This window comes from Prionailurus viverrinus, chromosome D1 (genome assembly GCF_022837055.1).
Source record: "Prionailurus viverrinus isolate Anna chromosome D1, UM_Priviv_1.0, whole genome shotgun sequence".
NCBI lineage: Eukaryota > Metazoa > Chordata > Mammalia > Carnivora > Felidae > Prionailurus > Prionailurus viverrinus.
Window position 1 is genome coordinate 21,767,809 of NC_062570.1, and position 24,595 is coordinate 21,792,403.

A 24,595-nucleotide genomic window follows, 5' to 3' on the forward strand; every position below is an offset into this window, starting at 1 on the left:
CTTAACTGTTTTTAAGTGTTTAACTATTTCAGGAGTGTTAAGTATATTTGCATTGTGAAACAGATTTCTGGACTTTTTCAACTTGCAGATCTGAAACTCTATATCCATTAAATAACAATTCCACTTTTCTTCTTCCTTGCAACCCCTGGTAACTATGATTTTACTTTATGTTTCTATGAATTTGACTACTTTATATTTTTATTTAAGTGAAATCATACATTATTTGTCTTTTTGCAACACACTTCTTTCACTTAGCATAATATCCTCAAGGTTCATCCATTTTGTAGCATGTGATAGTATTTCTTTGCTTTTTAGGGAGGGATAATATTCCTATGTATGTACATACCACATTTTGTTCCCTCATGCATTGTCAATGGACATTTGCCTTGCGTCCATCTCTTGGCTATAGTAAATTAGTGCTGCAAATATCTCTTTAAGATCCTACTTTCAACTCTTTTAGAATAGAAATCCCAAATGGGACAAAGTTCAACATCCATTCCTGATAAAAACCTTCAACAAAATGGGGTTAGAGGGAACATACCTCAACATAATAAAAGCCATCTGTGTAAAACCCAGAGCTAACATCATTTTTAATGGGGGAAAACTGATATTTTTACTCCTAAAGTCAGAAACACGACATGGATGTCCACTCTCACCATTTTTATTCAACTTAGTACTGAAGGTCCTAGCCACAGCAATCAGACAACAGAAAGAAATAAAAGGACTCGAAATGTGAAGGAAAAAGTAAAACTTTCACTATTTGCAGATGATATAATACTGTATGTAGAAAACCCTAAAGACGAGGCGCCTGGGTGGCTCAGTCGGTTAAGCGTCCGACTTCGGCTCAGGTCATGATCTCGCGGTCTGTTAGTTCAAGCCCTGCGTCGGGCTCTGGGCTGACAGCTCAGAGCCTGGAGCCTGTTTAAGATTCTGTGTCTTCCTCTGTCTCTGGCCCTCCCCCATTCATGCTCTGTCTCTCCCTGTCTCAAAAATAAATAAACATTAAAAAAATTTTTTTTGAAAAAAAAAAAAGAAAACCCTAAAGACTCCACCAAAGAAGACTGCTAGCACTGACAAATTCAGTTGCATGATACAAAATTAATGTAAATAAATCTGTTGCATTTCTATACACCAATAATCAAGCAGCAGAAAGAGAAATCAAGGAATTGATCCCATTTACACTTGCACCAAAAACCATAAGATACCTAGGAATAAGCCTAACCAAAGAGGTAAAAGATCTGTACTCTGAAAACTATAGAACATTTATGAAAGAAATTAAAGACAACACAAAGAAATGGAAAGGCATTCCCTGCTCATGGATTGAAGAACAAATATCTTTAAAATGTCTATATTACCCACAGCAATTTATACCTTTAATGCAATCTCCATCAAAATTCAAACAGCATTTTTCACAGAAGTAGAGCAAACAATCTTAAAATTTGTATGAAACTACAAAAGACCCCTAATAGCCAAAGCAATCTTGAAACGAAAAGCAAAGCTGGAGGCATCACAATTCTGGACTTTGAATTATATTACAAAGCTATAGTAATCAAAACAGTATGGTACTGGCACAAAAATAGACACCTAGATCAATGGAACAGGATGGAATTTCCAGAAATAAACTGACAATTATATGGTCAATTAATCTTTGACAAAACAGTAAAGGATATCCAATGGGCAAAAGACAATGTTTTCAACAAATGGTATTGGGAAAACTGGATGGCAACATTCAAAAGAATGAAATGGCCTACTTTCCTACACTATAAACAAAAAGAAATTCAAGAGACCTGAAACCATCAAAATCCTAGAAGAGAACACAGAAAGTAACTTCTTTGACATTGCCAGTAGCAACTTCTTTTTACATATATCTCCTGAGACAAGGGAGACAAAAGGAAAAATAAACTATTGGGACTACGTCAAAATAAAAAGATTCTGCACAGCAAAGGAAACTAGCAAAACTAAAAGGCAACCTATGAAATGGGAGAAGACACTTGCAAATGACATATCTGGTAAAGGATTAGTATCCAAAATGTATAAAGAGGTGCGTCTGGGTGGCTCAGTTGGTTAAGTGTCTGACTCTTGATTTTGGCTCAGGTCATGATCTCATGGTTCATGAGATTGAGCCCTGCATCAGGCTGTGTGTTGATAGCATGGAGCTTGCTTGGGATTCTCTCTTTATGTCCCTCTCCTGCTCTTGCTTTCTCTTTCTATCTCCCCCTCAAAATAAATAAACTTAAAAATGTGTATGTAAAGAATTTATCAAGCTCAATACCCCAAAAAACAAAAATTCAATTAAAAAATGGACAGAAGACATGAGCAGACATTTCTCCAAAGAAAACATACAGATGGCCAAAGACACAAAGATGCTCATCATCACTTCTCATCAGGGAAATGCACATCAAAACTACAACAAGAGGGGTGCCTGGGTGGCTCAGTTGGTTAAGTGTCTCACTCTTGATTTTGGCTCAGGTCATGTGAGATCAAGTCCCACATCAGCCCTGCACTGAGAGTGCAGAGCCTGCTTGGGATTCTCTCTGTCCCTCTCTCTCCCTTTCTCTCTTTTTCAAAATAAATAACCTTTTAAAAATACAATGACCTCACACCTTTCAGAATGGCTAAAATCAACAACACAACAAACAACAGGTGTTGGCAAGGATGCAGAGAAAGGGGAACACTCAGACTATTGGTGGAAATGCAAACTGGTGCCAACATTCTGGGAAACAGTATGGAGGTTCCTCAAAATGTTAAAAATAGAACTACCTTATGATACATCAATTGCACTACTTGGTATTTATCCAAAGAATACAAGAACACTAATTCAAAGGGATACATGTATCCAACACTAATTCAAAGGTATACACTAATTCAAAGGGATGCAGCATTGTTTGCATTAGGCCAAGTGCCCATCAATTGATGAATAGATAAAGAAGATGTGGTATATATATATATATATATATATATATATATATATATATATATACACATACATACAAGGGAATACTATTCAACCATAAAAAGAATGAAATCTTGCCATTTGCCATGGCAATGATGGAGCTAGAGAGTATAATGCTAAGTGAAATCAGTCAGAAAAAGACAAATGCCATATGATTTCATTCATGTGGAATTTATGAAACAAAATGAACAAGCAAAGGAGAAAAAATAAGAGAGAGAGAGACAAAGCAAGAAATAGACTCTTAACTATAGAGAACAAACTAATGGTTACCAGAGGGGAGCCGGTGGGGGATGGGTTAAATAGGTGATAGGGATTAAGGAGTACACATGCCATAATGAACACAGAGTGATGTATGAACTGCTGAATGACTGTATTGTACACTGGAAACTAATATAACACTGTATGTTAATTAAGTGGAATTAAAATAATAACTTTTTAAAAAGGAAAATATGAATAATTGACAAGTTATTTCTAAAAAGTTATTGAGAAGTTCCATTAAATTACTATAAATAGAATCAGTTTATAATAAGCTAAAATATCATACTTTCAAAATGAAATCTGTAAGACAGGCAATAAAGAAAAAAAAAAACATGGCAGAAAGGAAAGGAAAACAAAGTAGATTAGAATTCAAGAGCCTGGATTCCAGTCCCACTTATGGGAACCACTTAGTTGTATGGCCTTGGAAAACATATAAAATGTCTAAGTCTCCAATGTCTGTTAAATAAGCTCAGAAAAAATGGTTTATAAGCCCCATTTCAGATTAAATGATTTATGATTGTAGAAAAAAAATGCATAAAAGAGTCGTGGAATAGTCGAGGTGGGTCACGGGAACAGAAAATAGATATGTAGTAAATATCCATGAAACATAAAGACTTAAAATTCTCTTTTTTACAGAAGAGAAAAAAACTAGAACTTGGATCTGTCTTGGAAAACACACACACCAATAAACAAAGCATTGTATCTTCTTCAAATGCTACTTTTTCAAGAAGATATTTTTCTTTCCAAGGTGTTCCTCAGGGAAACTTTGACATCCTTGTTCCTCAAACTATAGATCAGTGGGTTTAACATGGGCACCACAATGGTATAGAACAGAGAGGACTGTTCTATTAATTTCCTCAGAGATTAATTCTCCCAAGGGAATAAGAAATGTTTGTTTATATCCTTGATATTGGTTGGTTTGGCTGTTAGAGACAATTATTTCAACAAACATTTATCCAGTATGATTAAAAGAAAATTCAATGCAAGTAAAGGAAAATTTCAAAAAAATTTCAAATCTGAAAAATATAATATTGGAAATAAAGTATCCATTAGGTTGGTTTAGTAGCAGACTGGGTGCAGCCAAAGAAAGGATCATTGAAAGCAAAACAGATCAACAGAAATAGTCCATACTAAAATGCAGATAGAAAAAAAAATAATAATAATATAAATAATAATGATAAAATAATAATATTTAAGACAATGCTAAATACTCCAACATATGTGTAATTACAGTTTCAAAAGGTGAGTTGAGTGAGAACTGGGGGAAAGAAATTTTTTTTCTTTTCAAATTTTCATTTAAATTATATTTAGTTAACGTATAGTTCAATATTGGTTTCAGGAGCAGAATTCAGTGATTCATCACTTATATACAATAGACAGTGATGATCATAGCAAGTACCTTCCTTAATACTCATCACCCATTTGGCCCATCCCACACCCACCTCCCTCCATCAACCAGCAGTTTGTTCTCTATCACTAAGAGTCTCTTATGTTTTGTTTCCCTCTCTCTTTTCCCCCTTCCCATATGTTCTGTTTTGTATCTTAAATTCCACCTATGGGTGAAATCATATGTAATTTGTCTTTGACTGATTTATTTCACTTAGCATAATACACTCTAGTTCCATCCATGTTGTTGCAAATGGCAAGATTTCATTCTTTTGATGACTAATATTCCATTTTCTATCTATGTATCCAACTATATATAATATGCCATATCTTTTTTTTAATTGTTTTATGTTTGTTTTTGAGAGAGAGAGAGAGAGAGAGAAAGCATGAGTGGGGGAGGGGCAGAGAGAGAGGGATACACAGAAGGAGGCTCCAGGCTCTAAGCTGCCAGCACAGAGCTCAACGCAGGGCTTGAACCCACAAACTGTGAGATCATGACCTGAGCCAAAGTCGGATGCTTAACCGTCTGAGCCACCCAGGCACCCCTATGTCATACCTTTTTTATCCATTTATCAGTAAATGGACATTTGGGCTCTTTCTATATTTGGCTTTGCTGATAAGGCTGCAATAAACATCAAGGAGTATGTACCCCTTCAAATCAGTATTTTTGTATCCTTTGGGTGAATACCTAGCAGTGCAATTCCTGGGTCATAAGGTAGTCTATTTTTAGTTTCTTGAGGAACTACTGTTCTCCAGAGTGACTGCACAAGTTTGCATCACCACCACCAACAGTGCAAAAATGTTCCCTTTTCTCCACATCCTCACCAACATCTATTGTTTCCTGTGTTGTTAATTTGAGTCATTCTGACAGCTGTGAAGTGCTATCTCATTATGGTTTTGATTTGTATTTCCCTCATGATGAGTGATGTTGAGCATCTTGTCATGTGTCTCTTAGCCATCTGGATGCCTTCTTTGAAAAAATGTCTTTTCATATGTTCTGCCCATTTCATTTTTTTAATTAATTAATTAACTAATTCTTTAATTTACATCCAAGTTAGTTAGCATATAGTGCAACAATGATTTCAGGAATAGATTCCAGTGTTTCATCCCCTATGTATAACACCCAGTGCTCCCAACAAGTATCATCCTTAATGCCCCTTACCCATTTAGCCCATCCCCCCTCCCACAACCCTTCCAGCAACCCTCTGTTTGTTCTCTATATTTAATAGTCTCTTATGTTTTGTCCCCCTCCCGGTTTTTATATTCTTTTTGCTTCCCTTCCCTTATGTTCATCTGTTTTGTATCTTAAAGTCCTCATATGAGTGAAGTCATATGATATTTGCCTTTCTCTGACTAATTTCACTTAGCATAATACCCTCTAGTTCCATCCACATAGTAGTAAATGGCAAGATTTCATTCTTTTTGACTTCCGAGTAATACTCCATTGTATATATATCACATCTTCTTTATACATTCATCCATCAGTGGACATTTGGGCTCTTTCCATAATTTGGCTATTGTTGATAGTGCTGCTATAAACATTAGGGTGCATGTGGCCCTTCAAAACAGCACACCTGTGTCCCTTGGATAAATACCTAGTAGTTCAATTGCTGGGTTGTAGGGTAGTTCTATTTTTAATTTTTTTGAGGAACCTCCATACTATTTTCCAGAGTGGCTGCACCAGTTTGCATTCCCACCAGCAGTGCAAAAGAGATCCTCTTTCTCCACATCCTCACCAACATCTGTTGTTGCCTGAGTTGTTAATGTTAGCCATTCTGCCTGGTGTGAGGTGGTATCTCATTGTGGTTTTAATTTGTATTTCCCTGATGATGAGTGATGTGGAGCATTTTTTCATGTGTCTGTTAGCCATCTGGATGTCTTCTTTGGAGAAGTGTCTATTCATGTCTTTTGCCCATCTCTTCACTGGATTATTTATACTTTTGGGGGGTGTTGAGTTTGATAAGTTCTTTATAGATTTTGAATACTAACCCTTTATCTGATATGCCATTTGCAAATATCTTCTCCATTCCATCGGTTGCCTTTTAGTTTTGCTGATGTTTCCTTCAATGTGCAGAAGCTTTTTATTTTGATGACGTCCCAGTAGTTCATTTTTGCTTTGGTTTCCCTTACCTCTGGAGACGTGTTGAGTAAGAAGTTGCTGTGGCCAAGGTCGAAGAGGTTTTCACCTGCTTTCTCTTAGAGGATTTTGATGGCTTCCTGTCTTACATTGAGGTCTTTCATCCATTTTGAGTTTATTTTTGTGTATGGTGTAAGAAAGTGGTCCAGCTTCATTTTTATGCATGTCGCTGTCCAGTTTTCCCAGCACCATTTGCCGAAGAGACTGTCTTTATTCCATTGGATATTCTTTGCTGCTTTGTCAAAGATTAGTTTGCCATACGTTTGTGCGTCTGTTTCTGGGTTCTCTATTCTGTTCCTTTGATCTGAGTGTCTGGTTTGTGCCAGTACCATACTGTCTTGATGACTACAGCTTTGTTATATCCTGAAGCCCAAGATTTTGACGCCTTCAGCTTTGGTTTTCTTTGTCAGCATTGCTTTGGCTATTTGGGGTCTTTTCTGGTTCCACACAAATTTTAGAATTGTTTGTTCTAGCTCTGTGAAGAATGCTGGTGTTATTTTGATAGGGATTGCATTGAATATATAGATTTCTTTGGGTAGTATTGACATTTTAACAATATTTGTTCTTCCAATCCAGGAACATGGAATATTTTTTCCATTTTTTGTGTGTCTTCTTTAATTTCTTTCATAGACTTTCTATGGTTTTCAGTGTATAGATTTTTCACCTCTTTGGTTAGATTTATTCCTAGGTACTTTATGGATTTTGGTGCAGTTATAAATGGGATCAATTCCTTGATTTCTCTTCTGTTGCTTCATTATTGTTAGAGGAATGCTTATATCCTGCGACTTTGCTGAATTCATGAATCAGTTCTAGCAGTTTTTTGGTGGAATCTTTGGGTTTTCCACGTAGAGTATCATGTCATCTGAGAAGAGCGAAAGGTTGACTTCTTCTTTGCCATTTTGGATGCCTTTTATTTCTTTGTGTTGTCTGATTACTGAGGCTAAGGCTTCCAAAACTATGTTGAATAACAGTGGCGAGATTGGACATCCCTGTCGTGTTCCTGACCTTAGGGGAAAAGCTCTCAGTTTTTCCCCATTGAGGATGATATTAGCAGTGGATCTTTCATATATGGCTTTTATGATCTTGAGGTATGATCCTCTATCCCTACTTTCTTGAGGGTTTTTATCAAGAAAGGATGCTGGGGGAAGAAGATGGCGGCGTAGGAGGACGCTGGGCTCACCGCACGTCCTGCTGATCACTTAGATTCCACCTACACCTGCCTAAATAACCCAGAAAACCGCCAAAGGATTAGCAGAACGGAGTCGTGGAGCCAAGCGCAGACTAGAGGCCTACGGAAGAGGGTAGGAGGGGCGGCGAGGCGGTGCGCGCTCCACGGACTGGCGGGAGGGAGCCGGGGTGGAGGGGTGGCTCACCGGCCAAGCAGAGCCCCCGAGTCTGGCTTGCAAAAGCAGAGGGGCCGGATGGTCGGAGTGTGTTCCAACAGCAAGCGCGACTTAGTGTCTGGGAGGTCATAAGTTAACAGCTCTGCTCAGAAAGCGGGGAGGCTGGAGGACAAAGGGAGGGAGAGCTGCTGAGCCCCCGGAGGACAGAGCTCAGTTTGGTGGGGAACAAAGGCGCTCGCCAGCGCCATCTCCTTCGCCCATCCCCCAGCCAAAATCCCAAAGGGAACCAGTTCCTGCCAGGGAACTTGCTCGCTCCACGCAAACACCCAACTCTGTGCTTTTGCGGAGCCAAACCTCCAGCAGCAGATCTGACTCCCTCCCGCTGCCACAGGGCCCCTCCTGAAGTGGATCACCTAAGGAGAAGCGATCTAAGCCTGCCCCTCCTGCCCCCGTGCACCTTGCCTACCCACCCCAGCTAATACGCCAGATCCCCAGCACCAAAAGCCTGGCAGTGTGCAAGTAGCCCAGATGGGCCACGCCACCCCACAGTGAATCCCACCCCTTGGAGAGGGGAAGAGAAGGCACACACCAGTCTGACTGTGGCCCCAGCGGTGGGCTGGGGGCAGACATCAGGTCTGACTGCAGCCCCGCCCACCAACTCCAGTTATACACCACAGCACAGGGGAAGTGCCCTGCAGGTCCTCACCACTCCAGGGACTATCCAAAATGACCAAACGGAAGAATTCGCCTCAGAAGAATCTCCAGGAAATAACAACAGCTAATGAACTGATCAAAAAGGATTTAAATAACATAACAGAAAGTGAATTTAGAATAATAGTCATAAAATTAATCGCTGGGCTTGAAAACAGTATACAGGACAGCAGAGAATCTCTTGCTACAGAGATCAAGGGACTAAGAAACAGTCACGAGGAGCTGAAAAGCGCTTTAAACGAAATGCAAAACAAAATGGAAACGACGACAGCTCGGATTGAAGAGGCAGAGGAGAGAATAGGTGAACTAGAAGATAAAGTTATGGAAAAAGAGGAAGCTGAGAGAAAGAGAGATAAAAAAAAATCCAGGAGTATGAGGGGAAAATTAGAGAACTAAGTGGTACACTAAAAAGAAATAATATACGCATAATTGGTATCCCAGAGGAGGAAGAGAGAGGGAAAGGTGCTGAAGGGGTACTTGAAGAAATTATAGCTGAGAACTTCCCTGAACTGGGGAAGGAAAAAGGCATTGAAATCCAAGAGGCACAGAGAACTCCCTTCAGACATAACTTCAATCGATCCTCTGCACGACATATCATAGTGAAACTGGCAAAATACAAGGATAAAGAGAAAATTCTGAAAGCAGCAAGGGATAAACGTGCCCTCACATATAAAGGGAGACCTATAAGTCTCGTGACTGATCTCTCTTTTGAAACTTGGCAGGCCAGAAAGGATTGGCACGATATTTTCAGTGTGCTAAACAAGAAAAATATGCAGCCGAGAATCCTTTATCCAGCAAGTCTGTCATTTAGAATTGAAGGAGAGATAAAGGTCTTCCCAAACAAACAAAAACTGAAGGGATTTATCACCACTAAACCAGCCCTACAAGAGATCCTAAGGGGGATCCTGTGAAACAAAGTACAAGAGACATCACTACAAGCATAAAATATACAGACATCACAATGACTCTAAACCCTTATCTTTCTATAATAACACTGAATGTAAATGGATTAAATGCACCAACCAAAAGACATAGGGTATCAGAATGGATAAAAAAACAATACCCATCTATTTTCTGTCTACAAGAGACTCATTTTAGATCTGAGGACACCTTTAGATTGAGAGTGAGGGGATGGAGAACTATTTATCATGCTATTGGAAGCCAAAAGAAAGCTGGAGTAGCCATACTTATATCAGACAAACTAGACTTTAAATTAAACTCTGTAACAAGAGATGAAGAAGGGCATTATATAATAATTACAGGGTCTATCCATCAGGAAGAGCTAACAATTATAAATGTCTATGCGCTGAATACCAGAGCCCCCAAATATATAAAACAATTACTCATAAACATAAGCAACCTTATTGATAAGAATGTGGTAATTGCAGGAGACTTTAACACCCCACTTACTGAAATGGATAGATCATCTAGACACACGGTCAATAAAGAAACAAGGGCCCTGAATGAGACATTGGATCAGATGGACTTGACAGATATATTTAGAACTCTGCATCCCAAAGCAACAGAATATACTTTCTTCTCGAGTGCACATGGAACATTCTCCAAAATAGATCATATACTGGGTCACAAAACAGCCCTTCATAAGTTTACAAGAATTGAAATTATACCATGCATACTTTCAGACCACAATGCTATGAAGCTTGAAATCAACCACAGGAAAAAGTCTGGAAAACCTCCAAAAGCATGGAGGTTAAAAAACACCCTACTAACGAATGAGTGGGTCAACCAGGCAATTAGAGAAGAAATTAAAAAATATATGGAAACAAACGAAAATGAAAATACAACAATCCAAACGCTTTGGGACGCAGCGAAGGCAGTCCTGAGAGGAAAATACAATGCAATCCAGGCCTATCTCAAGAAACAAGAAAAATCCCAAATACAAAATCTAACAGCACACCTAAAGGAAATAGAAGCAGAACAGCAAAGGCAGCCTAAACCCAGCAGAAAATAGAAATAATAAAGATCAGAGCAGAAATAAACAATATAGAATCTAAAAAAAACTGTAGAGCAGATCAACGAAACCAAGAGTTGGTTTTTTGAAAAAATAAACAAAATTGACAAACCTCTAGCCAGGCTTCTCAAAAAGAAAAGGGAGATGACCCAAATAGATAAAATCATGAATGAAAATGGAATTATTACAACCAATCCCTCAGAGATACAAACAATTATCAGGGAATACTATGAAAAATTATATGCCAACAAATTGGACAACCTGGAAGAAATGGACAAATTCCTGAACACCCACACTCTTCCAAAACTCAATCAGGAGGAAATAGAAAGCTTGAACAGACCCATAACCAGCGAAGAAATTAAATCAGTTATCAAAAATCTCCCAACAAATAAGAGTCCAGGACCAGATGGCTTCCCAGGGGAGTTCTACCAGACGTTTAAAGCAGAGATAATACCTATCCTTCTCAAGCTATTCCAAGAAATAGAAAGGGAAGGAAAACTTCCAGACTCATTCTATGAAGCCAGTATTACTTTGATTCCTAAACCAGACAGAGACCCAGTAAAAAAAGAGAACTACAGGCCAATATCCCTGATGAATATGGATGCAAAAATTCTCAATAAGATACTAGCAAATCGAATTCAACGGCATATAAAAAGAATTATTCACCATGATCAAGTGGGATTCATTCCTGGGATGCAGGGCTGGTTCAACATTCGCAAATCAATCAACGTGATACATCACATTAACAAAAAAAAAGAGAAGAACCATATGATCCTGTCAATCGATGCAGAAAAGGCCTTCGACAAAATCCAGCACCCTTTCTTAATAAAAACCCTTGAGAAAGTCGGGATAGAAGGAACATACTTAAAGATCATAAAAGCCATTTATGAAAAGCCCACAGCTAACATCATCCTCAACGGGGAAAAACTGAGAGCTTTTTCCCTGAGATCAGGAACACGACAGGGATGCCCACTCTCACTGCTGTTGTTTAACATAGTGCTGGAAGTTCTAGCATCAGCAATCAGACAACAAACGGAAATCAAAGGCATCAAAATTGGCAAAGATGAAGTCAAGCTTTCGCTTTTTGCAGATGACATGATATTATACATGGAAAATCCGATAGACTCCACCAAAAGTCTGCTAGAACTGATACATGAATTCAGCAAAGCTGCAGGATACAAAATCAATGTACAGAAATCAGTTGCATTCTTATACACTAACAATGAAGCAACAGAAAGACAAATAAAGAAACTGATACCATTCACAATTGCACCAAGAAGCATAAAATGCCTAGGAATAAATCTAACCAAAGATTTAAAAGATCTGTATGCTGAAAACTATAGAAAGCTTATGAAGGTAATTGAAGAAGATATAAAGAAATGGAAAGACATTCCCTGCTCATGGACTGGAAAAATAAATATTGTCAAAATGTCAATACTACCCAAAGCTATCTACACATTCAATGCAATCCCAATCAAAATTGCACCAGCATTCTTCTCGAAGCTAGAACAAGCAATCCTAAAATTCATATGGAACCACAAAAGGCCCCGAATAGCCAAAGGAATTTTGAAGAAGAAGACCAAAGCAGGAGGCATCACAATCCCAGACTTTAGCCTCTACTACAAAGCTGTAATCATCAAGACAGCATGGTATTGGCACAAAAACAGACTCATAGACCAATGGAATAGAATAGAAACCCCAGAACTAGACCCACAAACGTATGGCCAACTCATCTTTGACAAAGCGGGAAAGAACATCCAATGGAAAAGACAGTCTCTTTAACAAATGGTGCTGGGAGAACTGGACAGCAACATGCAGAAGGTTGAAACTAGACCACTTTCTCACACCATTCACAAAACTAAACTCCAAATGGATAAAGGACCTGAATGTGAGACAGGAAACCATCAAAACCTTAGAGGAGAAAGCAGGAAAAGAACTCTCTGACCTCAGCCGTAGCAATCTCTTACTCAACACATCCCCAAAGGCAAGGGAATTAAAAGCAAAAGTGAATTACTGGGACCTTATGAAGATAAAAAACTTCTGCACAGCAAAGGAAACAACCAACAAAACTAAAAGGCAACCAACGGAATGGGAAAAGATATTTGCAAATGACATATCAGACAAAGGACTCGTATCCAAAATCTATAAAGAGCTCACCAAACTCCACACCCGAAAAACAAATAACCCAGTGAAGAAATGGGCAGAAAACATGAAAAGACACTTCTCTAAAGAAGACATCCGGATGGCCAACAGGCACATGAAATGTTCAACGTCACTCCTCATCAGGGAAATACAAATCAAAACCACACTCAGATATCACCTCACGCCAGTCAGAGTGGCCAAAATGAACAAATCAGGAGACTATAGATGCTAGAGAGGATGTGGAGAAACGGGAACCCTCTTGCACTGTTGGTGGGAATGCAAATTGGTGCAGCCGCTCTGGAAAACAGTGTGGAGGTTCCTCAGAAAATTAAAAATAGACCTACCCTATGACCCAGCAATAGCACTGCTAGGAATTTATCCAAGGGATACAGGAGTACTGATGCATAGGGGCACTTGTACCCCAATGTTCATAGCAGCACTCTCAACAATAGCCAAATTATGGAAAGAGCCTAAATGTCCATCAACTGATGAATGGATAAAGAAATTGTGGTTTATATACACAATGGAATACTACAGGGCAATGAGAAAGAACGAAATATGGCCCTTTGTAGCAACGTGGATGGAACTGGAGAGTGTGATGCTAAGTGAAATAAGCCATACAGAGAAAGACAGATACCATATGGTTTCACTCTTATGTGGATCCTAAGAAACTTAACATAAACCCATGGGGGAAGGGAAGGAAAAAAAAAAAAAGGTTAGAGTGGGAGAGAGCCAAAACATAAGAGACTGTTAAAAACTGAGAACAAACTGAGGGTTGATGGGGGGTGGGAGGGAGGGGAGGGTGGGTGATGGGTATTGAGGAGGGCACCTTTTGGGATGAGCACTGAGTGTTGTATGGAAACCAATTTGACAATAAATTTCATATATTAAAAAAAAAAAAAGAAAGGATGCTCTATTTTGTCAAATGTTTTCTCTGCATCTATTGAGAGGATCATGTGGCTGTTGTCCTTTCTTTTATTGATGTGATGTATCACGTTGATTATTTTGCAGATATTGAACCAGCCCTGAATCCCAGATATAAATCCCCCTTGGTCATGGTGAATAATTCTTTTAATGTGTTGTTGGATCCGGTTGGCTAGTATCTTGTTGAGGATTTTTGCATCCATTTTCATCAGGGGAATTGGTCTGTAGTTCTCCTTTCTAGTGGGGTCTTTGGTTTTGGAATCAAGGTACTGCTGGCTTCATAGAATGAGTTTGTAAGTTTTCCTTCCATTTCTATTTTTTGGGACATCTTCAAAAGAATAGGTGTTAACTCTTCTTTAAATGTTTTGTAGAATTCCCCTGGAAAGCCATCCAGCCCTGGACTCTGGTTTTTAGGAGATTTTTGATTAGTAATTCAATTTCTTTACTGGTTGTGGGTCAGTTCAAATTTTCTATTTCTTCATGTTTCAGTTTTGGTAGATTATATGTTTCTAAGAATTTGCCCATTTCTTCCAGTTTGCCCATTTTATTGGCATATAATTTCTCATAATATTCTCTTATTATTGTTTGGATTTCTGCTGTGTTGGTTGAGATCTCTCCTCTTTCCCTCTTGATTTTACTTATTTGGGTCCTTTCCTTTTTCTTTTTGATCAAACTGTCTAGGGGCTTATCAATTTTGTTAATTCTTTCAAAGAACCAGTTCCTGGTTTCATTGATCTGTTCTGTTAGGTTTTTTGTTTGTTTTGTTTTGTTTTGTTTTGTTTTGTTTTGTTTTGTTTTGTTTTGTTTTGATAGCATTGATTTCTGCTCTAATCTTTATTACTTCCTGTATTCTGTTGGTTTTGCTGTTCTTTATCCAGTTCTTTAAGGTGTAAGGTTAGGTTGTGTATCTGAGATCATTCTTCCTTCTTTAGGAAGGCCTGGATTGCTATATACTTCCCTCTTATGACCACCTTTGTAGCGTCCCAGACGTTTTAGGCTGTGGTGTTATTATTTTCATTGGCTTCCATGTACTTTTTAATTTCCTCTTTAACTTCTTGATTAGCCCATTCATTCTTTAGTAGGATGTTCTTTAGTCTCCAAGTATTTGTTATCTTTCCAAATTTTTTCTTGTGGTTGCTTTTGAGTTTCATAGCATTGTGGTCTGAAAATATGCACGGTATGATCTCAATCTTTTTATGCTTGTTGAGGACTGATTTGTGTCCCAGTGTGTGATCTATTCTGGAGAATGTTCCATGTGCACTCGAGAAGAATGTGTATTCTGCTGCTTCAGGGTGAAATGTTCTGAATATATCTGTTAAGTCCTTCCGGTCCAGTGTGTCATTCAAAGCACACATCCAGTGTGTCATGTTTCCTTCTTGATTTTCTGTTTAGATGATCTGTCCATTGCTGTAAGAGGGGTTTTGAGGTCCCCTACTGTTAGGGTATTGTTCTCAATGAGTTTCTTTATGTTTGTGATGAATTGATTTATATATTTGTGTTCTTTCATGTTTGGAGCATAAATGTTTACAATGGTTAGATCTTCTTGGTAGATAGACCCCTTAATTATGATATAATGCCCTTCTTCATCTCTTGTTACAGTTTTTATTTTAAAGTCTAAACTGTCTGATATAAGTATGGCTGCTCTGGCTTTCTTTTGGCGACCATTAGCATGATAGATGGTTCTCCATTCCCTTACTTTCAATCTGAAGATGATTTTAGGTCTGAAATGTGTCTCTTGTAAACAGGATATAGATGGATATTGTTTTTTTATCCATTCTATTACCCTACGTCTTTTGATTGGAGCATTTAGTCCATTGACATTTAGAATGAGTACTGAAAGTTATGAATTTATTGCCTTTATGTTGCCCATGGAGTTGGAATTTCGGGTGGTGTTCTCTGGTCCTTTCTACTCTTTGTTTTTTATGGTCTTTTGGGTTTTTGTTTGTTTCATTTTGTTTTCATCTTTTCTCCCCTCAGAAAGTCCCCCTTAAAAATTTTTTTAAGAGCTGGTTTAGTGGTCATGTTTCTTTAGGACTGGTTTAATTTTTGTTTGTCTGGGAAACTTTTTATCTCTCCTTCTATTTTGAATGACAGCCTTGCTGGATAAAGAATTTGTGGCTGCATATTTTTCCAGTTCAACACATTGAATGTATCCTGCCACTCCTTTCTGGACTGCCAAGTTTCTGTGGATAGGTCTGCTGCAAACCTGATCTGTCTTCCCTTGTAGGTTAAGGACTTTTTTTCCCTTGCTGCTTTCACGATTCTTTCCTTGCCTGAGTATTTTGTGAATTTGACTATGATATGCCTTGTTGATGGTTGGTTTTTGTTGAATCTAATGGGAGTTTTCTGTGCTTCCTGGATTTTGATGTCCATGTCTTTCCCCAGGTTAGGGAAGTTTTCTGCCATGATTTGCTCACATAAACCTTCTACTACTTTTTCTCTCTCTTCATATTTTGGGACCCCTATGATTCTGACGTTATTCCTTTTTAATGAGTCACTAAGTTCTCTAATTCTTATATCGTGCTCGCCCTAGCTAGTATTCTTATTATCATGATTCTAAATTCTGGTTCAGACATCTTGCTTGTATCTGTGTTGATTAAGTCACACAGATATCTTTTCTTCCTGTTCTTTCCTTTGGGGTGAATGCCTTCATTTCCTCATTTTGAAGGAAGAAAATGAATTAATAAAGTAAAAAAATTAAAATTAAAAAATTAGAAACAATACAAAAAAATCAAATAAAGGATGTTAGGCCCTACATGTGTATTGGTCTGGTGGTTGAAAGGAGTTTGATAGATTAGAGAAAAAAAAGGGAAAGAAAAGAAAAAAGGTTGGGGGGGAGGAAAACGTTTGAAAATTTGAAAAACTGACCACAGTAAAATAGAATAAAATGAAAGAATGAAAGTAAAATAGAATTTTAAAAATTTACAAAAAAGTAAAAAATATAGGAAAAATAAAGAAAACCTTTTCTAGAAAAACGGAAAATAAAAATAACTTTTTCTCTCTCTATATTCAAGAAAAAGAAAAGAAAGGAAAAAGAAAAGAAAACTAATAGATGGACCAGTGAACAGAATGAAATACTAATGAAATTACATCCAGTTTCCCCTAAAAGTCAAACTATGAAGCACTTTAAAATCTGTAAACTAAGCAGACGCAGAAGAGAGACTTGTGGTGTTCCTCAAGAGCTCAGTTGGCCCAATTGGGCGGGACTTAGTGTAATGGCTCTGTTTTCCACTACATGGCACTGTTTAGTTTACATGGGGTAGATCATTGTGGCACGTGTAGGCATGTACCCACATGCGCAGAAGGGGTGAAAATGGCGTCACCCAGCTACCCAGTCTCTAGTATCAGAACCCTGTGCTCTCCTCGACCAGCAATGAAGTACCCCTCCTTTGTCTCTGGCTTCCATCCACTCCCCCCCTTCTACACTGTCCATGACCAAGCCATCAGGCTGCCAGGTGGCACCTCCCTCCTGAGTTTTATCTCCGATGGGGCTGTTTTTCCTAATCCCTCATTTCTGAGAGACTGTGGTTTTGACCTATTCTGGCCCTCTGGGGGAGGATCTGGTCAAATAATGGTCAGGTGCCAGCCCACCCCCTGGAATGTTCACACAACCGTGTTGCAGCAAATGACCAGAGACTACGACCTGGTACCAGCCCACCCCAGAGAAAGTTCACTCAATCATGTAGCAGCAGCACTTCAGGGCTTATGGTAAATCACAACACACATCTGGTGCCAGGCTTCACCCTTACTGTCCTTGTTCCACACCAGGATATGTGGTTTTTCTCCAGCATCTGCTGGGACCTTTGCCTGTGGGGAGGCCGCACAGTCTCAACTAAATGTCCCCACAGCAGGGAACCCACCTCTCCCCATGTGGCCTGAGGACCCCTTGCACCTTGCTGTCTGCTCCTGGGGATTTGCCCCTCCCACCAGAGCACCACCAGGTATCGAGCTGCAGAGTGTCAGACTCTACACTCCCCCTATTTATAGAGTCTTAATGGAATTTAAACCCCCTCCTTTCTCTTTCTCCCTTTTTTGTTCAGTCCCTGTGCTGTTTCCACTCTTCCACTTCCTCTCCAGCTGCTTTCTGGTGGAGGGGGGTGCTTTTCCTATACTCTACCCCCCATCTCTGTCCTCTTTCCACAAGCAAAAACAGCTTCCTGCCCTCCACAGCTTCTCTCTCCCCCAGTTCAACAATCCACACCACATATCTGCTGAGTTCTGTGGTTCAAGTTGTTCAGATTGTTGTGTTAATCCTCAAATAAGTTTTCTTGGTGTGCAAGATGGTTTAGTGTTGATCTGGCTGCATTTCAGAGATGAGAGATGCAAAAAAAAAAACTTTGGTGCTGTTCTGCCATCTTGGCCCCCTCCCCTCTTCCATCCATTTCTTAACACAATTATTGTTTTTTGGGTGTTGAGTTTGATAAGTTCTTTATAGATTTTGGATACTAACCCTTTATCAGATATGTCATTTGCAAATATCTTTTCCCATTCTGCCTTTTAGTTTTGTTGATTGTTTCCTTCATTGTGCAGAAGCTTTTTATCTTCATGAAACACCAAGAGTTCATTTTTGCTTTTCTTTCCCTTGCTTCCAGAGACATGTCTTGTAAGAAGTTGCTCCAGCTGAACCCAAAGAGGTTGTTATGTGTTTTCTCCTCTAGGATTTTGATGGTTTCCTGTCTCACATTTAGGTCTTTCATCCATTTTGAATTTATTTTTTCTGGATAGTGTCAGAAAGTGGACGAGTTTCATTCTTCTGCATGGTGTTGTCCAGTTTTCCCAACACCAATTACTGAAAAGACTGCCTTTTTTTCCATTGGATATTCTTTCCTGCTTTGTCGAAGATGAGTTGACCATATAGTTGTGGGTCCATTTCTGGGTCCTCTATTCTGCTCCACTGAGCTGTGTATGTGTGTTTGTGCCAGTACTTTCTTTATACTGTCTTGATGATTACAGCTTTGTAATGTAGCTTGACATCTGGAATCGTGATGATTCTGGGTTTGCTTTGCTTTTTCAATATTGCTTTAGCTATTTAGGGTATTTTGTTGTTCCATAAAAACTTTAGAATTGTTTGTTCTAGCTCTGTGAAAAATTCTGGTGTTGTTTTAATAGGGATTGTGTTGAATGTGTAGACTGCTTTGGGTAGTATGGACATTTTAACAATGTTTGTTCTTCCAGTCCATAAGCATGGAATGTTTTTCCATTTCTTTGTGTCCTCTTCAATTTCTTTCATAAATGTTCTATAGTTTTCAGAGTACAGATATTTTACCTCCAAAGGTGAAGGCTTATTCCTAGCTATCTTATGGTTTTGTAAATGGACCAATTACTTGATTTCTCTTCCTGCTACTTCATTATTGGCATATAGAAATGCAACAGATTTCTGTACCTTGATTTTATATCATGAGACTTTGTTGAATTCATGCATCAGTTTTATCAGTTTTCTTGGTGGAGTTTTTGGGTTTTCCACATAGAGTATCCTATCATCAGGAAAGAGCAAACGTTTGACTTCTTCCTTGATGATTTGCATGCCTTTTATTTATTTTTGTTGTCCGTTTGCTGAGGCTATAACTTGCAGTACAATGTTGAACAACAGTGGTAAGAGTGGACATCACTGTCCTGTTCCTGATCTTAGAGGAAAAGCTCGCAGTTTTTTTTTTCCCATTGAGGATGATATTAGCTATGATTCTTTCGTATATGGACTATATGGTTTTGAGGTATGTTCTTTCTATCCCTACTGTCTTGAGGGCTTTTATCAAGAAAGGATGCTGTATTTTGTCAAATGTTTTTTCTGTGTTTGTTGAGACAATCATATGATTCTTATCCTTTCTTTTATTAATGTGGTGTTAACACGTAGATTGATTTGCAGATATTGAACCAGCCCTGCAGCCCGGGAATAAATCCTGCTTGATCATAGTGAATAATTCTTTTAATGTACTGTTGAATTAAATTTCCTAGTATCTTGTTGAGAATTTTTGCATCAATGTTCATCAAAGATATTGGTCTGTAATTCTCCTTTTTTCTTGGGATTTGTGTCTGCTTTTGGAATCAAGGTAATACTGGACTCATAGAATGAGTGTTGAAGTTTTCCATCCCTTTCTATTTTTTGGAACAGTTTCGAAAGAATAGGTATGAATTCTTCTTTAAATGTTTGACAGAATTCCCCTCGGAAGCCATCCGGCCCTGGACTCTTGTTTGTTCAGAGATTTTTGATTACTGAGTCAATTTCTATAGGTTATGGGTCTGCTCAAATTTTCTGTTTCTTCAGGTCATCATCTCATGGTTGTGGAATGGAGCCCAACATTGGGCTCCACCCTGAGCATGGAGCCTGCTTGGGATTCTCTCTCTCCCTCTCTTTCTGCACCTCTCCCCATTCATTCCTTTTATTCCCTCTCTCTCTCCCTCTCTCTCTCTCCAAAACTAAGTAAATAAACATTTTAAGCCTCATTGAGTATGCCTAATGAAGAATAATAATTAGTAGTAACCATAATGGTTGTAACTAAAGATGTTGATGGTAATGACTGACATGGTGGTCATGGTGGTGGTGGTGGTGGTGGTGGTGGTGATGGTGGTGATTATGGGGTGTTTGGCTGTAAAATATTTGAATGCTGGCATTAGTCTCTAAGTTTCCCAAGCTGAAGATGACTCCAAATAAAAGGAAAATTAACACATCTGGGAGACAAACCATGATTCCCAGAATAGGCATAAACCAAGACTCTAATTGCTTCTTCAGCAAGGACTCCAGACTCTGAAATGACTGAATCCCAGGAGGTTCTGCCCATGTGTTGTATAAACAGACCCCCAGTGACCCATTTTTCATAACCCCGCTGGCCTCTTGGAATATATTTAGGAATAGATATAAATTTGGACAGCTCCTTCATTTCTTGATGTTTATTTCCTAACTATTGGAACCAAGGCATCCCATAAAATTTCCAGGAGATTGTGTTGTTTTTTTTCTCAGCACAGTATTCAATTACAGATTTAATGCAATTATATAAAAAAAATTTCTTCCATGAACTCCTGTTTCTAATTCAGGCTTTATTTCTAAGCATTTGTTTACCTTCATCTCTAAGCGTTTTCTTCTTTATGTGCTGAGTTCTCATAGGCTGCAAGCCGAAGCCTCTTATGGTCCAGTAGAACTAGAGGTAATCATTGTAGTAACTGATATTAAATATATGGATCATGTTTGCCTATTTCATATCATTAGATGATTATGGGAGTAAAAAATTAAATTTAAATCAGTTCTAGGATTTTCCAGTCCACACCACATTGAGTGGTATTTACTCTACACTGCTTTGTAGAACACATTGATTTCTGGTAATGGTGTATTCAAGGTGGATTTTCTGTTTCTTACTGTTTTAAGAGGTGAAAATTGTGGGGTGCCTGGGTAGAGCATCTGACTTCAGCTCAGGTCATGATCTCACAGTTCATGGGTTTGAGCCCCTTGTCAGACTCTGTGCTGACACCTCAGAGCCTGGAGCCTGCTTCAGATTCTGTGTCTCCCTCTCTCCCTCTGCCCTCCCCTGCTCATTCTCTCTCTCTCTCTCTCTCTCTCTCTCTCTCTCTCTCTCTCTCTCTCCCTCTCTCTCTCTCTCTCCTCTCTCCTCTCTCTCTCTCTCTTAAAAATAAACATTAAAAAATATTTTTTAAAAAAGAGGTGAAAATTGTGTACAAGGGGAAAATGTAAGTTTTTTTAAACTATTGTTGTTATCTAGAAGAAATTTGTTTTCTCCTTAGTAATATATGGGAAAAAAATTAGCTACTTCTGAGACTACTTATTGTGAAGTTAAATGCCATACCACCAATAATATAACATATGAAGTTTATAATGCAAATCAGATTTTTGTGTCTTCATAGCACATCCTAAGGATTTAAAGGCTCCTATATCTAAGAAATTGAAATAAGGTTAGTGCCAGAGTTATTATTATTATAGGAATCAAATGACACAATGTATTAAAGTACTTTTAAAAAGCAGGTTACGAAACTTTTTAAAAATGGACTGAGCCTGGGTGGTTCAGTCCATTAAGCATCCAACTCTTAATTTGAGCTCAGATCATGATCTCAAGGTTCATGAGTTGAAGCTCTGTGTCGGACTCCCCACTAACAGCAAGGAGCCTGCTTGGTATTCTCTCTCTCCACTCCTCCCTCTCTCTCTGTCCCTTCTCTGCATGCACAGGTGTACTCTCTTTCACAATATCTCAAAATACATAAACTTAACATATATATTAATATATATATTAATTTACTATATTATTTATTATATGTTATATTAATATATTAATTATATATGTGTATATATAAATATATATAAACCCAGAGTTTCTGATTTGGTAGGTCCTGGGTGGAGGCTGAGAGTTTGCATCTCTAACATGGTGCTGATGCTGCTGGTCCAACAAATGTACCCTAAGAACCATTGCTGTAGGATATTTGAGAAACATAAAAGTGGTAAAAGCCCCAGATCTTGTCCCCTTTTTCCTCCCAACCTCATGGTCTTTGAAATACCCAGAGCCTGGTCTTTCTCCCAGCCAACAGCCAAAGGAAGGGAGGATTCATCGGGAAAGAGCCCAGGATCGCCCAACTGAACCCAAGTGCTCAAAACCAGCTTTGCCAAGAAGTCTAAGATGTAGGCTCTCATGGGCTCTTCTCTCCCATCCCCACAGGGCTCCCAATCACAGGGGAATGGCTGCCGAAAATCACTCTACAGTGACCGAGTTTATTCTCAGGGGATTGACAAATCGGCCAGAGCTCCAGCTCCCCCTCTTCCTCCTCTTCCTTGGGATCTACTTGGTCACCATCATAGGGAACCTGGGCATGTTCACACTGATTTGTCTGAATGCTCAGCTTCACACCCCCATGTACTACTTCCTCAGCAATCTGTCCCTTGTGGATCTCTGCTACTCCTCTGTCATTACCCCGAAAATGCTGGTGAACTTTGTGTCAGAGAAGAACATCATCTCCCATGCGGGGTGCATGTCACAGCTCTACTTCTTCGTTGTGTTTGTCGTTGCAGAGAGTTACATACTGACAGTGATGGCCTATGACCGCTATGTCGCCATCTATACCCCTTTGCTCTACAATGTCATCATGTCTCCTCAAGTGTGTTCCCTGCTGATGGCTGCGGCCTATGCCATGGCTTTCATTGGCGCAACAATAGACACTGGTCTGATGTTAAAACTGTCCTACTGTGAGTTCCTCATCAGTCATTACTTCTGTGACATCGTGCCCCTCATGAAGCTCTCCTGCTCTAGCACCTATCATATTGAGATGACAGTGTTCTTTTTGGCTGGATTCAACATCACAGTCACCAGCTTAACAGTCCTTGTTTCCTACGTCTTCATCCTCTCCAGCATCCTCCACATCAGCACCACACAGGGAAGGTCCAAAGCCTTCAGCACCTGCAGCTCTCACCTTGCAGCTGTGGGAATGTTCTATGGATCTACAGCGTTCATGTACTTAAAACCCTCCACGGCCAGTTCTGTGGCCAAGGAGAATGTGGCCTCCGTGTTCTACACCACGGTGATCCCCATGCTGAACCCCCTGATCTACAGCTTGAGGAATAAGGAGGTAAAGGCTGCCATCCAGAAAACACTGAGGAGAAAACTTCAGATGCAAATGCCATGTAGAAAGCACTGAGGGGAAATAATGTTTTGAGGTAAATGTTATTCTTTTTCGATTTTAAAATTAAGTTGTGATACACAGGGAAGCCCTGTGAATGGTTGCCCTGCCACGATGGGAAGCATTAACTTGGGTACATAGTTGGATGAGTGCCTCCTCCCCTTCATCCTTCTTCGTTTCCTCCCTCTCTGGACTCTCATTTCTGCTTGAAACCAAATCATTTCAAGTTCATATTTTCTTTCACTTGAAATCCATTTTCTCTCCTGAACCCTTTGGTAAACATTTACTAAAAATTTTAAACTTTCAGCTTTGAGGGACACCTGGGTGGCTCAGTCAGTTAAGCGTCTGACTTTTGGTTTTGGCTCAGGTCATGATCTCACTGTTTCTTGAGTTCGAGCCCCGCATCAGGCTCTGTGCTGACAGCATGGAGCCTGCCTGGGTTTCTCTCTCTCCCTCTCTCCCTGCCGCTCTCCACCCACATTCTCTCTGTCTCTCTCAAAAATAAATAAATAAGCTTTAAAATAAAATAAAATAAAATAAAATAAAATAAAATAAAATAAAATACTAAAATGTCAGCACTGAGTTTGAAAGTCATCCATTATTTTATTACCTTCCCTACAGAAACTATTACTCAATCCAATTCTTCTTTTTTTGTGCCTGGGAGTATAGAAGGCAAAGAGAGGTGAATGTGAAAGTCACCAAGAAGTGATATACAGCTCCTTCCTCATCCAGACTTCCTCCCCTGCCTTCACTCCTCTCTGCTTGTTCCCGCCCCAGAACCTCTACACGACCCCTGTATGTAATTTCATAGTGCAATAAAAAAAACAAGACCCGGTCACATGTTTTGAGGTGCCTACTCTGAGCCATGCAACCCCCCTAACTGCTTTATATACATTATTACAATTACACCTCATAACATGTAGGTACTGTTGTTATCCTCATTTCACAGATATGGAAACTTGGTTTAGTAACGTGCTAAAGTCCCATCACTGGCAAACAAGCAACACTGAGATCCAAGTGTAAGTAACCCAGAGCCCACAGTCTTGGCTCTCACGCATTATCCCCAATGCCTTAGGCCGACACTCCATTTGAACAGCCTGTTAAGCCTGACCTATTTCTGCTCTTCCGATTTCAGATACCTCCAAAAACATAATTTCTCA

General features: G+C 39.2%; 1 protein-coding gene across 1 annotated transcript; it reads left to right on the forward strand.

Annotated features, from left to right (window-relative positions):
• Positions 1-22,496: 22,496 nt before the first annotated feature.
• On the forward strand, positions 22,497-23,453 carry LOC125176713 (olfactory receptor 151-like). The gene has a single exon (XM_047878515.1). The coding sequence runs from the start codon at positions 22,500-22,502 to the stop codon at positions 23,451-23,453; it is 954 nt and encodes a 317-aa protein (XP_047734471.1). The 5' UTR covers positions 22,497-22,499.
• The last annotated feature ends 1,142 nt before the right edge of the window (positions 23,454-24,595 follow it).